The sequence below is a fragment of the Ipomoea triloba genome, chromosome 9 (assembly GCF_003576645.1).
Source record: "Ipomoea triloba cultivar NCNSP0323 chromosome 9, ASM357664v1".
NCBI classification, from domain to species: Eukaryota; Viridiplantae; Streptophyta; class Magnoliopsida; order Solanales; family Convolvulaceae; genus Ipomoea; species Ipomoea triloba.
The window spans coordinates 3,023,979-3,040,340 of NC_044924.1; the positions used below are offsets into that span (position 1 = coordinate 3,023,979).

The 16,362-nt window shown below is 37.0% G+C and overlaps 5 protein-coding genes across 6 annotated transcripts; 1 reads left to right on the plus strand and 4 right to left on the minus strand.

Moving 5' to 3' along the window:
* Positions 1-532: 532 nt before the first annotated feature.
* Positions 533-4,163, plus strand: LOC116030261 (aspartic proteinase-like). 2 transcript variants are annotated; one of them, XM_031272453.1, is made up of 14 exons: positions 533-687; positions 1,158-1,535; positions 1,623-1,683; positions 1,794-1,888; positions 1,983-2,095; positions 2,221-2,389; positions 2,480-2,519; positions 2,614-2,678; positions 2,764-2,877; positions 2,970-3,034; positions 3,127-3,280; positions 3,388-3,507; positions 3,630-3,718; positions 3,807-4,163. In XM_031272453.1, the coding sequence occupies exons 2-14, from the start codon at positions 1,164-1,166 to the stop codon at positions 3,889-3,891; spliced, it is 1,542 nt and encodes a 513-aa protein (XP_031128313.1). In that variant the 5' UTR covers positions 533-687; positions 1,158-1,163; the 3' UTR covers positions 3,892-4,163. The 2 variants fall into 2 exon arrangements, with proteins under 2 accessions (XP_031128313.1, XP_031128314.1); XM_031272454.1 differs by lacking the exon at positions 533-687 and adding an exon at positions 696-829.
* Positions 4,164-4,290: 127 nt separating this feature from the next.
* LOC116030263 (probable F-box protein At4g22030) lies at positions 4,291-5,817 on the minus strand. Its single transcript, XM_031272455.1, has one exon. It carries the CDS (start codon positions 5,736-5,738, stop codon positions 4,470-4,472), a length of 1,269 nt encoding a protein of 422 aa, XP_031128315.1. The 5' UTR covers positions 5,739-5,817; the 3' UTR covers positions 4,291-4,469.
* A 3,935-nt stretch (positions 5,818-9,752) lies between these two features.
* On the minus strand, positions 9,753-10,316 carry LOC116029098 (acanthoscurrin-1-like). The gene has a single exon (XM_031270988.1). It carries the CDS (start codon positions 10,314-10,316, stop codon positions 9,753-9,755), a length of 564 nt encoding a protein of 187 aa, XP_031126848.1.
* A 2,107-nt stretch (positions 10,317-12,423) lies between these two features.
* On the minus strand, positions 12,424-12,990 carry LOC116029099 (acanthoscurrin-1-like). The gene has a single exon (XM_031270989.1). The coding sequence runs from the start codon at positions 12,988-12,990 to the stop codon at positions 12,424-12,426; it is 567 nt and encodes a 188-aa protein (XP_031126849.1).
* Positions 12,991-14,440: 1,450 nt separating this feature from the next.
* LOC116029100 (transcription factor NIGTH1-like) lies at positions 14,441-15,726 on the minus strand. The gene is made up of 6 exons (XM_031270990.1): positions 15,522-15,726; positions 15,339-15,415; positions 15,207-15,249; positions 14,868-15,072; positions 14,700-14,766; positions 14,441-14,581 (listed from the first exon to the last, which is right to left on the minus strand). Exons 1-6 carry the CDS (start codon positions 15,724-15,726, stop codon positions 14,441-14,443), a joined length of 738 nt encoding a protein of 245 aa, XP_031126850.1.
* Positions 15,727-16,362: the final 636 nt, after the last annotated feature.

The following is a 16,362-nucleotide window of genomic DNA, read 5'->3' on the forward strand; positions in this document are numbered from 1 at the left end:
TTGGATTGGTTTTAATTTTCAAGATATTGTTCATGACAAAATTTAAGAATTTGGGTTATTAAAAAAAACAGAAAAAAGAAATGGAAAAAGGAAGATGTCCACCAAAAGCAAATGTTGCGTGCAAGTGTCACAAATATGGGACACGTTTAGGAGTCCGTTACGCCTTACGCTTTTGCCTACCCCCACTTTTCCCGTCGTTTTCCGGCACCATAATCCATCCTTATCACCGACCTACTCTCTTCCCTTTTTCCTCCTCACCGTACGATCTCTGTTCTACGGCCCTGATTTCACCCCACGTCCCTCTGCTATTGTTCCTTCCTTGTGTACCCAAAACGAGCATCTCCTGATTTCTACCCTCCACCTTTGCTCCACTCCTTTAGGCTTTATACTCCGTATCATTTATAAAATTTTTATTCATTAATTATTCGTGACTAGCCAGGCAAAGATTTTTGATATGTTTTATAAAAATAGAAATACAATATAAATACATTAGAGATCAGAAACTCAGAATAAACATTACCTAGTTACCTAGTAGGCTAGTACTGTTAGACGTGGAGTGTAACCATTATTTTAATAAATATTTATTAGCTATATATATATACGCGGCATATCTAAGCACTTCATATTCTCTAAAGATTCCCAATATATCCACCCTTGGTCTCTTGAAGAGTCTTGCTTGTCTAATCGGTGAGTTCTTGTAATTAGGTTGTTAATTGGATGCTGTATATTTCTATATTGATAGATAGATTATGATTGCATAACGAGGACTAATGAGTTTCATCAGTCTTGTGTTTCTGTAAACAAAAAAAAAAAGTTGTGATCTTTGAAGGTAGTTTCGTTCATTGGTGCATGCATGTCACTTTGATGATTAGTATTTTCTGGGCTTTCTGTTACATAATTCTGTGCGTCAGTAGTTTTGTCCGATAATGTCTGGTTTCAAGTGGAACCTGGTTTGACTACCATTGCTTTCACTCTTATCGGTTTCTAAGGTTTACTTGTCAAGAAAGATTTTCCGGTCTGGGATTAACAATGCTTCCATATTTCAGACAATCTTCATTATATTACTGAAAAAGGATTTTTTTTAATGATGTATGATCTTTAATTTCTGAATTGGTTAGCAGTTGAATATGCGGTTAAGGATTTTGTGTGAATTTTAGGTGAAAATGGGAGTGAAAGCTTTGGTGGTCACTCTGTTTCTTTCATTCCTTCTTGTGTTTCCTGTGGCATTCTGCAAATCAAATGATGGGTTTGTGAGAATTGGGTTGAAGAAGATGAAAATTGATCAGAACAACAGAATTGCTGCGCGGCTTGAAGCCAAGGCGGGAGACTCACTTAGGGCGTCTGTAAGAAAGTATAAACTCCATGGTAGAAATGGGGATTTACAGGAGGATACTGATATTATTGGGCTAAAGAATTACATGGATGCTCAATACTTTGGGGAGATTGGGGTTGGAACTCCTCCTCAGAAGTTTACTGTTATCTTTGACACTGGAAGCTCTAACTTATGGGTGCCTTCATCAAAGTGCTATTTCTCGGTAACATCCTATTTAGTAGTCATATTGAAGCTGAATTCTCAAGTTTTGATTTTATTAACTAATGGCTCTGTTTGTGTTTTGTTCTAGGTTCCGTGTTTTTTCCATTCCAAGTACAGCTCTAGCCAATCCAGTACTTACGAGAAGAATGGTTCGTGTTTGGCTAATTAATACTCAGTAGGAGAGTTTACATAGAGTTCTGCTCAGCCTGCAATGGAAATAACTAACTTTTTTTGTGAATTGCAAACTGTTTCTTATTAGGGAAGTCTGCTGAAATTCATTATGGGACTGGATCAATATCTGGTTTCTTCAGCCAAGATAACGTTCAAGTTGGTGATCTTGTTGTAAAAAGTCAGGTGAATCTGGTTCTATGCTTCCTGTCTCGTTAATGTCGTGATATGATGTTGGATTTTTCAAATCTCACAGTACGTGTTGATCATGACCATGCAGGCGTTTATCGAGGCAACAAGTGAGCCGGGTGTGACTTTTTTGGTTGCCAAGTTTGATGGCATATTGGGTCTTGGATTCCAGGAGATCTCGGTTGGGGATGCTGTTCCAGTTTGGTATGATTGCATTATCTTCTTCGTTGTCTTTCAGGCATGCTAATCTGCTGTTTCATACTCTGCAATTAACTACTTGTAGGGTTTGTGTTTTCACTGGATTCCGATAATATCTTTCTTATTTACAGGTACAACATGGTAAACCAAGGTTTAGTTAAGGACCCTGTCTTCTCATTTTGGCTTAACCGAAACCCACAAGAGCAAGAAGGGGGAGAAATTGTGTTCGGTGGTGTTGACCCGAAACACTACAAAGGGGAACACACTTATGTTCCAGTGACACAGAAAGGTTATTGGCAGGTAGAATAGTGATCTCCATCTCTTTGGTATTATCTGCTGTTTATGTTCTGCATTTGTCGTCTAAATTTGATTTGATTATTTTGTTGTCAGTTTGATATGGGTGAAGTCCTAATTGAGGGTAAACCAACTGGTATGCTCTTTGCTTCCTCTTTCTTCGAAGCTTCTTGCAAACGTTACAACCGGACCATAAAAAAAATCGTTACTGATATATTTTTGTTATGTAGGGTTCTGCAGTGATGGATGTTCTGCAATTGCAGATTCTGGAACTTCTCTGATAGCTGGTCCAACGGTATGTGTTGTAGATCAGAGCCCATTTTATTTGCTCGATCGATCATCTTTCTTTTCTCAACCAATTTCGTCTTTTTGGTGTGCAGAGTATTATTACCATGATCAATCACGCCATTGGAGCTGATGGAATAGTTAGCAAAGAATGCAAAGCTGTGGTTGAAAATTATGGACAAAGAATGATTGATTTGCTTATAATGGAGGTAAACCTTTTCTACTGTGCTAACTATTAGCATCCTTTCAAGATAACAACATTCGCTGTCTTGAATTATTTGACTGATGGGCGTTTTAACAGGCACGTCCAAAGAAGATATGCTCGCAAATTGGGTTATGCACCTTCAATGGAAACCGTGGTGTTAGGTTTGATTCCACTCCCCTCACATTTTTGTCTGTGTGGCGCTGTTTTTGTTCAGTTCATGTCCTTATTTTAGTAAGTTGATTGGTTGTGGCAGCATGGGAATCGAGAGCGTTGTAGATGAGAAAAATGGGGTATCAGCCGACCTACATGATGCTATGTGCTCGGCTTGTGAAATGACCGTTGTTTGGATGCAGAATCAACTTAGCGAGAATCAGACTCAAGAAAACATTTTGTCTTATGTCAATGAGGTAATACATACATTCATTCTGATCTGTACTGGAGCAAGTTCAGCTCCGATCCCACCATCATATATTCTTCTCGTTTTGCTTCATATATGAAACGAAAATGAATGCAGCTTTGCAACCGGCTACCGAGCCCCATGGGAGAATCAGGCGTCGACTGTGGAAAGCTTTCCACCATGCCTCCTGTTTCCTTCTCGATTGGTGGAAAAGTCTTCGACCTCTCCCCTAATGAGGTATGGTTTATACTAGCCAATACGCGCCATATTTGCTTACTCTTTCCTTGCATTTTCTTGATGAGCTATATGAAAGACCTGACCTGATCTGAACTGCTGTTGTTTGTTATGTGATCGAGCAGTACATACTGAAGGTAGGCGAGGGAAGCGCAGCACAGTGCATTAGTGGCTTCACGGCTTTGGATGTCCCTCCTCCTCGCGGACCTCTCTGGTACATTTTTTTTTGTTTAAATTTTATTTGTCCTATATGTTACCTCGAAATCATGATATCTTAACCCACCATTCAATGTCTGGTGTAGGATATTGGGAGATGTTTTCATGGGCAGATACCACACTGTGTTTGATTATGGCCAGATGAGGGTTGGATTTGCTGAAGCAGCTTAATGCCCCACCCCCATTATTCATTTTCTTGGTGAATGGCATTATCTAATATGAGTGGTTTAAGTAGCTAGATAGATGTACTTGCGAATCTGGGCATAGACATTTGTAAACTATGATTATGGTGTTGGTCCTAAAAAATACTTGTAATTTGTGTGTGTCTCTCTCTCTTTTTAACTTTACCAAGAAGTACATTTGTATAATAATTTCTTTGTACTATATATGTTTGATTACTACTGTAATTATCTATTTTTAATTACATCCAATATTTATAATAAGCTTTAATTTGCCCATCAAGTAGGACAGAATAAAAGACAGAAGATGAAACAAAACCTCATCTTGTTGTATGTATGATCTCATCAGGAATATAATATATCTCAATCAAAAAAATTCTGTAAAGATATGTTTTCATGAATAATTGATTGATTGTATTCTCTACTCAATTACACCTGAGACTTATGTACATTCATTCGTTTGCTTTCTAAGTTTAACTCCCAGTAAAAGCTGTTTCTCTATGGGGTTCAGTAACTGCTACATACAGGTTTTCGATTCTCCCGAAAATTGTCTATGGGAAAGAAATTAAATTAGAAAAGCTTGCTCCCAAACTCGTCAATGTCTTGTTTCTTGTGGGAAGATTTAGCTGCAAGATCTCTGAGCTCTGAAAGGCTCCTTCCAAGCTTCAAAGCCACCTTCATTTCAAAAACTTCACCATTTTCCCTTCTCTCCATGTCCTTTTCACTAAGGTTTGAGTCTATGGATTGTTCAATGAGCTGAAAGAAGCCGGCATTGCACCTATACATCTCGAACACCATTCCCACTTGTCCGCCGTGCTGGAATGTGTTCACAACGCTGGCTAACGCCCCCGCCGTGACTCCCAGGATTGCAGCCCAGGAAGATGATCCAACCAGGCAAGATCCCACTGCGCCCAAGCTAGTTAGTAGAGGGCCTGAAATGGCTAAAATTTTGTTGATTTTCAAGGCTTTTTGGCCTAGTCTTAGGTAGTCTTCTTTATCTTTTACTCTCAGAACTTGTGTGATTTCTTTCAGGTCGTCCTCCAGTTTCCCGTTCCAGCCGTTCCAGTCGTTGTTGTTGTTTCCTCCGATTCTCCGGGCCGGTCTCCGGCGCTGCTCCGGCCACCAGACGGCCGGCTCCGCCGTCTCCGGGAATTTCTCGAGCATGGCTCCGAGGAGGGGCAGAGGGAAGGCCCTGTCCAGAGCCAAAACTCTCTCCATCGCATCTTTAACATCGCTAACCGTGGGGTGACCGATTGACAACGTTGTTTGGATTTCGTTGTACAGATTCTTGAAAAGCCTCGTCGCGTTTCGTTGCTCTTCAACCAACTGGGACGGTTGGATTTTGTTCATGATTGTGAGCATCCCCGTCGCTCCTAAGTACATTAGGGTGGAGGAGAGCTTGAGCGCCACCTCGGCTCCGCCGCCGGCGGCGATTCCGGCCATTGCGGCGGCGGCGAGAATAATCCCGTTGATGGAGGTCAACAATAGACTGTTCCAATTGTCTCTTTGTTCCCCAATGTTTTTGTGCATCTCCACTCTATCCGCAACCGCTTCCAAGATGGCGTAAAGTTTGGCGACAACTAACGGATCAGGACGGGCGTTGACCTGGTCAACCGTCCTTGTTGGCCGGAGGTTTTCGGTTATGGGGGTAAACCCGGTACTTTTCAACCCTAATTCCTCTACCAATCCTTTTGTCTGAAGAGTGGGGAGGGAGATGTTAGTTCTCCTCCCAATTCTGGGGAAATTAATGGCCGCTCTGATCGGTTTTCTCTGTGAAAATGAGGTAGAAGAAGAAGATGATGATGAAATCAAGAAGCTTGAAGATTGAACACCTGCCATTATATATGATCTGTCTGAGCTTGATTTAGGGTGAAGAAGATCAGAGAAGCAAAAGTGTGAGTCTTTGGAGATGAGATGATTCTGGGAGATGTGGTGAATGGTTTGGTGGGTGAATGGAGAATCTTGGATGACATTTATATAGACAGGCTTGAAAGTGAAAGATTTGACTATTATTATTTGTTCAGAGTTTGAATAGGTGCATGGGGATGACTATTTCTTCTCTTCATTATTTGCAATCAGTACAAATGGGTGTTTGGACTTACTATAAGCCTATTAGGATTGACATTCAACAGAGGAGAACCGGTAGGGGTATGAATGAATGTTGAAAGGGCCAACCATGGCTACGTAGCTAGGACTGTACCTCGTCCACACTGCATTCTATTCTATTCAGCGTACTATTGATGTAATTATGACTATACAAATTTTTTGATTATTTATTCATCGGTATCAAACTTCAAAATTGTTACACTCCGCGACTCCCGCAATCCCACCGGTCAATTTCATTTCATGTATAAAAGGAATAATTAAATTTATTTAACTTGTCCATAATGGGTAAAAGCCAAACTCCAATGACCTTCACACTCAATTTTTAATAGCACTGTGGAGGATAAATCACAATCATTTAGTAACTGATTAGGTGAGAGAGTTAATGTTTATTACCCACAAGAAGCTATCACACAAGAGGATAAAATTTTCATGATATAGCTGCTAGAGCTCAATAATGCATTCTAATTTACAATCTACCACCCAAGAAGGTAGGAACTACTGAACTACCAATGCGGATCTATATTTATTTAATTCATATCAAGAGAGGGTTATTAAGGGGTAAATATGAAAATATGATGTAACATTACTAAAAGGAATAATAATGTGAGATTTACATAAAACTTTACACATGTGTTGATAATTAGATGTTAATGTTAGTTGTTTTGACCAGCATGTATGTAACATTAGTATTTGTAAGAAAGTGTTTGGTAAATTAGTTATTTATTGTCCGCAGATAACATGTAAAATGATTTCAAAGGATATGAATATATTATTTTATTGCCAAAGATCTTGTGGTCTAGTGGCACCCGGTTGCACTCCCAAATGAAAGGGAATGATACTACTATTACTACTACTACTACTACTAATAATAATAATAATAATAATAATAATAATAATTCAGCATTAAAAATGTAAATTTGAACAAAATTTAAATAATATAAACATCATAATAAAACTAACAAGAATTAATATCACCAAAATTCATTATGTGGACCATGTTTTTTTTTTCTTTTTTTTTTTAAAATTAATTAATTATTTTATTCAAAATTATGTTTAAAAATTATTTTAAAAATAGGTAACCGTCACATCATCACATTTTAAGGTCAGGTCATTTTGTGTTTAATTGCATGAGTTTGTGTTGTTCAGGGACCTAATTATAATTTTTTAAGTTCGATGGCCTAATTGTAGTTTGGTGTGTAGTTGAGAGACCTATTAACTTATTTCTTATGAAAATGACTCTGCTCATTTTTTTTTTTTACATGATTTCTCATCTATCAAATCTTGCATATCAATGATTTGAATTTGTCCACAAGTTAAATGGTTCTCATATGATTAGGATTATATATATATATATATGTGTGTGTGTGTGGATATGTATATATATATATATGTAGGTATATGTATATAAAATTCATATAAAGCCATGAAATAATACAACTAAAATTTGAATTTGTGTGCGGGGCATCATTGATACTTTGACAGATATCCACATGGCCATGCAAAAGGAATATTAAACCGCCCATATATGCAATTATATACATGGGCGGCCAGCATAAGATTACGTGTTAATTCGAATTTTTATATTATATGTAATAATGAAGCAGTGGATTATTTTTCACGTGAATTCAATACGAAACATATGGCATTTAAAATATGAAAACTTATATTATTCATTAAAAAAAACTATTGTTACAAGCGTGTAAGAAATATACGCAGATTCTGAACTCATCAGGTGCTGAGTGCAGCCTGAAACCCAGAGCCAAATTTATCCTTAGACCAAAACAATATAGATCGAGTTTAACTCAATATGATAGATTCTTTGTGGGTTCCAAACACTGATTCTTTCACTTGATCGGCAATTGAATCACTATAATTTATTACTCTACTATTATGTCGTTGGACTAAGATATGCGGCCTCAAGGGCAAAAAATTTTGCCTTTTTGTTGGTAAAACTGCATTGTACAATGTTTTATACTGTCATTAATCATCTATTAATTATACAAGAATTTAAAACTCGATCTAACTAAGTGTCTTTTGATCGACCCATCATGTATGAACCCATAATTTCTCAACCCATATAACTACCATTAAGACCCAATCAACATAGCTAGTTGCTTGGAGACCAACAACAACTAGCTATTGTACATCTAAGAATGTACCATATGAATCATATCTTACAATTTCCACAAAGTCAAACAAGTGTTAGGTACACACGATTTACTAAGCCTAATTATCCCAACCAATTATGAATCTTACTCCGTAATTAAATATGTTTATTGGGTAAACTTTGTCTATGTTTGTTATCCATAATTCACGGGAAATATCTCGAACTTGAAATTTGTGGTTATCGAATTAACAATCAGACCAACTTAGGTGGAATGACAAAATGTGTTTTGACTGATATAAATAATAATGTAAAAAATAATTTTATCAAAATAAAATTTATTGTATTTTTTAAGAATACATAGGAGTCAATTGATAATAATCTACGGATCCGCGTATTTGATAAGTTTGAAGGCCCCATTTTTATGACCACATCCAATCCCTGACTCCCTATAAACTCTGGTCCTGTTCACATTATGAAACGTTCTTTCCAACCCACAACTACAAGTCTACAACAACGTATTGCCATTTTCGTTAAAGTCAAACATATATAAACAGTTAAAATGTTAAATATATGATTGTGGGATGTGGAGATAGAAATTTTAATGCCAAAAATATAAAGTCAAAGGAAATTGATTAATGATTAGATGAATTTTTTTTTTTTTGACTTACAAGGTAGTATATGTTTTAATTTTTTTTTTATTTTTTTTAAATTCAAATAATCAATGCCCTATCACCGAGATTTGATTCTGTGATGATATATTTGAAATGATGGGATGGATTCTTATTTTTGAACAAATATAAGTATATATAAACCTGGATTATGGTGATTGAATTGACAATGAACTAGTAAAGCTATAACCCTAGCCCCTCTTCGCACAGCTTCGGATTAGGTCTCTAACTCTCTTAATATGAATTGGATTGGCTTCCTAAGCATGACAAATTTGGTATTATGAATAAAAAAAAATTTACAATTAAATTTATGTGGCTTTGTTATAAGTTCCAATGACCTAATAACAAGAGTACAAGACTATGTGAAGTTTAACTTTATAAGTTTATTGTGACATTTGATCTAAAGATTGAAATTTTTTTTATCCTAGACATGTGGCAGACATGCATAACATCCGAACAACAAAAAAATTCGTACAACAAGAAAGAAAATGGAGCAATGTACACAAATTAGTTGGACTTATATATCGTCTGTATTAGATTAATTATATTCTTCTCTAATTTCTTATTACTTGTAGTTATGAGACAAGTTACCCGTGTCTAAATAGAGAGTTTAAACACCTTATAAGGCATGCGAAATCAAAATTACTACTCTGCCAAAATTTTACTTGATACTCAAATGATAAATTATGGATAAGATAGAAGTCGATAATGGGTGAATTGCAACATAGGCAAGGAAGTGTGATATTATTAAATTAAAACAAATATCAGAGTACACATTTTCTTCGATGTAATTAAGCTAATAATAATTAAACCTAAAGAGACATAACATTGAAAAGGGACTAAACCAAACGTTTAATTTTTGTTTTGTTTTGTTTTTTTTTTTTTTCTTATTGCTACTAATTAATTATATTCTTTCATCTTAATTATTTGTGATGAAATCAGAAAAGGCAGATAGAGACGAATTTCAGATAGCTACGCGCCGTTGCCGATAATTTCTGCCGGGGGCACAGTACTACCGGCGTTGCTGTCTCCGGCGGAGGCGGCGGCGCCGCCAATGCCAGAATCAAGTCTAGTCCCAAATGGGCCTCCGGGACCTCCACCTATACCTCCAAACGGCGATGAGCCTACCGGAAACCCTCCATAGCCAGACCCTATTCCGCTCCCACCTCCGGCATCGTAGCCAGACGCGCCACCGGGAAGCCCAAACCCAGGCCCACCGAAACCCGAGGACCCACCGCCAAACCCTCCGAAGCTAGACCCGAACCCACCCCCGGACCCGGAATCAAAACCCGATCCACCACCGCCGAGGTCCGGGGTCGGAAACCCCCCGCCGCCAAGAAAACCCGGCCCGCCGCCGAACCCTGCAGATCCTCCTCCGCCGCCGAAGTAGGGAGGAAACCCGTATTTGTAGTGGAAGAAAGTTTTCTGATCATCATCAACGCCTTTCTTCTCCAATTCCTCACTGCCCGGACTCGCATTTGCTGCACAAACAATCGCTCCGGCGAGGATTAACAGCAGGAGAACTTTAGTCGCCATTTCCAGTGATTTCTTGAAATTGAAATGATTTTGGATGAGAATATTGCATCATTGCCTATTTCGCTCATCTTTATATAGATGAATTCCAAACTGTAAATCTGATAGAATTGAAGGTGAAAGTTAGGAACAACATAATTTAGAGATTCTTGCATTGCATGCATTATACTCCATCTTTAACATTATGCAGATCAGATGCATGCCTAGCTATATTCAATCAAGAACTCCCAGCATCTCAACTTCATGACCAACCTAATTATGCATGCAATATAATTATTCCTCAACTAAGATGGGCTCCAATTCCATAGCTACAAATTACTATATATGTCACAGATTAATTACTCTCTCACATTTTAGGCCAACATGCATGATTTGTGTGAATGTTGTTAATTACAATAGGACTTTTAGAAACGGTTTTGTTTCATGTAATTTGTTTTCGTTATTTTTTTTTTTCCCCTTAGTTCTTTACTTTTCTTGTATTGAAAAAAGTCCTTATTTCTTATAAGGTTATGTTTTCATGTATTACAGCTATATATAATATCACTTCGATAGTTGACAAAAAAAAACATTTCGATAATTTGACTTTACTAACAGTCACATGGTGTAAGGTTTTCCCATTAAGTCCTAAGGAGAATGATAGGTCTTTCAAGATTAGTTGTGTGCCATCCTTTAGTATCATGCTATTCTCATTGCCAATTTGCTCAAAAAATAAATGTAAATCACACACCTCATTAATGAATTAAATGAGTAAATCCTACTAGGACGCGATAGTGGTCCATGCAATGATCGATGGTGCCAGTGATTGTAGTGGTTGAGCTCGATCTATAGAACTTACGATGGCAATTCAAGGCTGGGTCCTCTAAGACCTTTTTTGACATTATTTCTTTTTATAATCTTGAATTACTACTTAAAATGTTAAGAGATAAATTGAAGTTATTGTTAGTACACAATAGTGAGTTTGGTGCCGCATTTTCTTTTGCTCAACCATTTCTAATTTTGTCTCACCTTAGCTTGGTGATGGTTTTTTTTTTCTTTTTCTTTTTTCTCTCTCTCTCGTCCCTTAATAACAATGTTTAATTAGTTTGTTTTTATCTATCAAAGACCTTGTGGTGTAGTGACATCCGGTTGCACCCCCATGTGGGAGGGAGTGGATGGGTTCTAACTTCAGTGGAGGCGTTATTAGAAATTCTTTTTGAAAAAACGAAATGTTGATCTTGTCCCTATTAAGTTCTAGCGAAGTAGTCCCAAAACCACCTTCTACCATTCTTATTGCAACCTTGAGTTAGTTACTACTTGAAAAGTTAAGAGATGAATTGAAGTTGCTATTAGTATATAATAGCAACAAGTTTGGTGCCACTTGTTCTTTTCATCATCAACAAACAATTTTTATTTTTATCTCACCTTGATGATATGTGTACATTTTTTTCCCCTCTTTGAATGTTTGATTCAAAGTCAAAAACTTTAATCCATTTACAAAACCTTGTTTAATGTTTGACTTGATTGTTTGGTTCAATTAAGGAAACCTTAGATTATACATAAATGAGGAATACAATTGAGTGTTAGTTTAGGGTTTTACTTGAATGTACTTACCCGGCATAAAATGTACAACGTTAAGCCAACTTATGAGAAACATTCCAATGTAATTTTGAATTGAACTTAATTAATTCATGCATTAATCATTTCTCAAGCACTAATTGTCTTAAAATTATAAATAAAGATCGAATAACTACACTACAAACACGAAAACAACTAGCTACTCATCACATATTTACCGGCTTTGTTCGTTTGGCTTGCTTAGTTGAAAAGTTAATTAATTGAAATTAAAATGTTTGATAAAATTAATTGCTGAATTAGCTTATAATTAAGTGTCAAGAGACATAAACTAAAATATTAAAATTTTAATTAGTGAAAGATAGATATATCATTTTTGTAATTAAATTAATAAAGCCAGTAACTTACTAACTCATTTTAAAACACTACTTAAGGTAGCGTTACGAAATGAATTATTATTTCAGACTCCCTATATTTAACCACATGGAACGTAGCTAAGCCCCTAATGCAAGTTAATGATGAGTACATAGTTGTGATGAAATCAGAAAAGATCAGATAGCTACACGCCGTCGCCGATCACTTCTGCGGGGTGCACACTGTTTCCGGCGGCGCCGCCGCCATGGCCAGCATCAAGCCTAGTCCCAAATGGGCCAGCGGGGCCTCCACCTATAGCATCAAACGGCGATGATGAGCCTCCAAGAAACCCTCCATAGTTAGACCCCATTTCGGTCCCACCTACTCCGGCTTCGAACCCAGATGACCCGCCGGGAAAGCCTCCGCTGGCGGACCCGTACCCGGGTCCGCCAAACCCTCCGAAGCTAGACCTGAACCCACCCCCGGATCCGGGTTCGAAACCCGATGAACCGCCGCCGATGTCTAGGGTAGGAAACCCGCCGTCGCCCAAACCGCCGCCGCCAAGACTACCTCCGGTGAAACCCGGCCCTCCGCCACCACCGCCTCCGCCTACACTCCCGAAGTAGGGGGGAAACCCGTATTTGAAGTGGAAGAAAGTTTTCTGTTCCTCATCAATGCCTTTCTTCTCCATTAATCCCTCACTGCCCGGACTAGCATTTGCGGCACAAATTAGGGCTCCGGCGAGGATTAAAAGGAGAAGTTTAGTCGCCATTTCCAGTGATTTCTTGAAATTGAAATGTTTTGGGATGAGGATATTGCATAATCGACTATTTCGCTGATCTTTATATACATGAATTCCAAACTGTAAATCTGATACATGAAGGTGAAAGTTAGGAACAGCATAATTTAATTCTTGCATGCATTAGACTCCATCTCTAATATTATGCAAATTCCCAACTATATTCAATCAAGAACTCCCAGCATCTCAACTTCATGACCAACCTAATTATGATTATTCCTCAAGTAAGATGGGCTTCCATAGCTACAAATTATTGTATGTATATGTCACAGATTAATTACTCTATCTCTCACATTTTAGGCCAACATGCATGATTTGTGTGAATGTTGTTACAATATGACTTTTAGAAACGGTTTTGTTTCATTTGATTTGTTTTCTTTAATTTGTTGTCTTTTTATTTTTTTTCTTGTATTGAAAAAATGGTTTTATTTCTTATAAGGTTATGTTTTCTTGTACCTACCAGACGATGTATTATATCATGTAATTTGTTGTCTTCTTAGTTCTTTTCTTTTCTTGTATTGAAAAAAAAAAGGTTTTGCTTCTTATAAGGTTATGCTTTCTTGTACCTACTAGACCATGATGTATTATAGCTAGCTCTAATATCACATTGATAGTTTAGTTTTATTGGCAGTAGTACATGCTTTCTTGTTCTCTTGCTTAACCATTTCAATTTTTATCTAGCTATGGTGATGTGTGTTATTCTTTTTTTTTTTTTTTTCCTCTTAGTAATAATCCCCTTTTACTTAGTTTACTCTTATCGATCTTCATTTGTAAGATTAGAATATATTTGAAATATTCTCTAAACTAGAATATGTATGTTAGGTATATTTTCTATTTTAGGGCACGTTTGGAAAGTAAAATATTGATCATCTCTATTTTGTTCTAGTTGAGGAGTTCTAAAACCTTCTTCTACATTACTTATTGAAACCTTGAGTTACTACTTTGATGTTTATTTGTGTGCAAACTAATATATAATTGGTTGGATTATTATGCTTTTGGGAAATCTTGTTAGACATATCAAGAATAACATCTTCTTTTCTTCAAATTATGAGGATCTTAGGGTGTTAAAACATTATTTCAATTACGAAAATAAAACCTTGTTTAATGTTTTGACTTGATTGTCAGTTTCAATTAAGGAACCTTAGATTTGTGTATGTGTTAATTTTTGAATTTTACTTTAACTTCATGTGCATAAATTGTGCAATTTTTGGACAACTTATGAACAATAACATTCCAATATAGTTTTCAAACTTAAATAATGCATTAATCATAACTTCTCAAACTCTAATTGTCTTTTAAATCACAAATACATATGGAAGAATTACACTGCAAACACAAAAATAGCTAGCTACATGCCTACATACATGCATACATACAATTAATTAGGGCTAAATATATAGGCATTTCGCCTGGAACCATCAGATCATCGACGGCTGGGAGGTCTGATGGAGAGCGTGAGATCAAGAGGGCCATCGTCTTGATCCTCATTCCTTGCAGCTGAGGAAGATGATCCTGGGTTTATATCACCAGACATCATCAATTCTGGTATCTCCTCAGCATCAATCTGTTCAAGAAATATAAATCAAGCATGAATTAATCACGAATTATTCAAGAAAGTAAACAAAACAAAATTAGGGTTTTGGTCATTAAAATAGATTAATAGTGAATTTGTTGGAATTTACCGACACCGGTGTGCCCATCATCTTGAAGATGATGGTTTTGGGCGTCGGGGCCGAGTATTCCATCATCCTGTCTACCATTTAATCCGGTAAAATGTCAGTAATGCTAAAAACAAACTGTAATTATTATATAAACACTCAAATTTTTAGAAATCATCGCAATTATATTACCTCATCGAGGGTGGAATGGTGGGGGGCATTATCGGCCCGAATGGGCTAATGTATAGCCTTGCAGGAGGGTGTAGTGGTGGTGACGTCAGCTGTGGCCGTAACGGTGAGTATAGCGCCGGCGCCGGAGCGCTATAGAGCGAGGGATAACCGTACGGATAGGGAACGGTGGCCGCCCACGTCAGCTGAGCAACTGCAGCTTGAGTTTCTTGAACAACAATTAAAGAACAATATGTATATATTAGGTTTTTGTCAGAAGAAGTATCTTAAATTTTCTTAGCAAATCTAAACATTTTCTCCATGGAAGAAATGGAGATTTCGCCATGAAAGTAACATATATACCTCTAGCCAGTTGCTCCTGATCGAAACAGTTGGCACGGTGAATCTGATTGCAACAAATTCAACACATATAGTCCGGTAAGATTTTTTTTTTTTTTTGAAATGAAAAGAAATAATTTAAGGTTTGTTTCTGACCTCAAGGTGGCTCCTAACCCTACTTATGGTTAGGTCCTTATCATCCATGACTTCAACAATTGCTCTAGGAGTTGCATCTGCAATGATGAATAAAAAAAAAAGAAAAAAAATGATTAAAAGAAATTCAAATATTTTTTCCAAAATTGAATTAAAGGTGAAGGGAAATGGCTAATTACTACATACATTGCAGTCCTCCAAGAACTTGAATAGCCTCCAAGAAGCGACGATGAAGATCAGGAGTCCACTTGAACCGAGGTGTGGGCTGTGGATGAAACCCGGTTCCAGTAGGGTTTTCAGGAGCCGAGGAAGATTGGCCACCTTCAATGGAGGGAGGAACGGAAGGGAAAGGGGAAGAGAAAGAGGAGGAAGGAGAAAAGTTTTCAGCCATGGAAGCTAAGCTCTCAAGAAAGATCAGAGAAGGATAAAAGTTGTAACAATGGCAGATTTGGGAGCCTAGGGTTAAGAGAAAGAAGTAGTGTGAGGAGTGAGGCAACTTCACCCCAACACGACAGTTTAAATAGGCGGCGGATTGGAAACAACATAGTATGTCTGTCAGATCAAATGTATATGTTGTAAATCTAAATTTAATTATATTGTTGTAATGCTGCAATATCTGGAGCTCAACCGTAAAAGCTGGTGCATGAAATTCATCAAACAGAAGACCAATATAAGTAAAAGATTTAAGTAATTTGTAATCTGCTCATATTAAGAAAATATAATAATATTTCATTCTCAAGACAAGCTTTATTATTTTCCGGTAAAAGTAGTCAACTTTTCAAGCAGCAATCATATTACAATTGTAATATTTGTTGCATATTTTTTTGTTTATTGTTATCTCGTAATCAATGCCTAAAAAAATAATTAGTGCATGGTTGGAATTACAATGAGTCAAAAGTTATCAGAATTAGTTGGTGGATTTTAGCCCATTTGATCCCACAAGACTGTTTTAACGGCTCTAGGAAATGACAATCGAGTCTAAAATTGTAATAATTGGTTGGGTTAACCATGGTTATTAGGCCGTGGT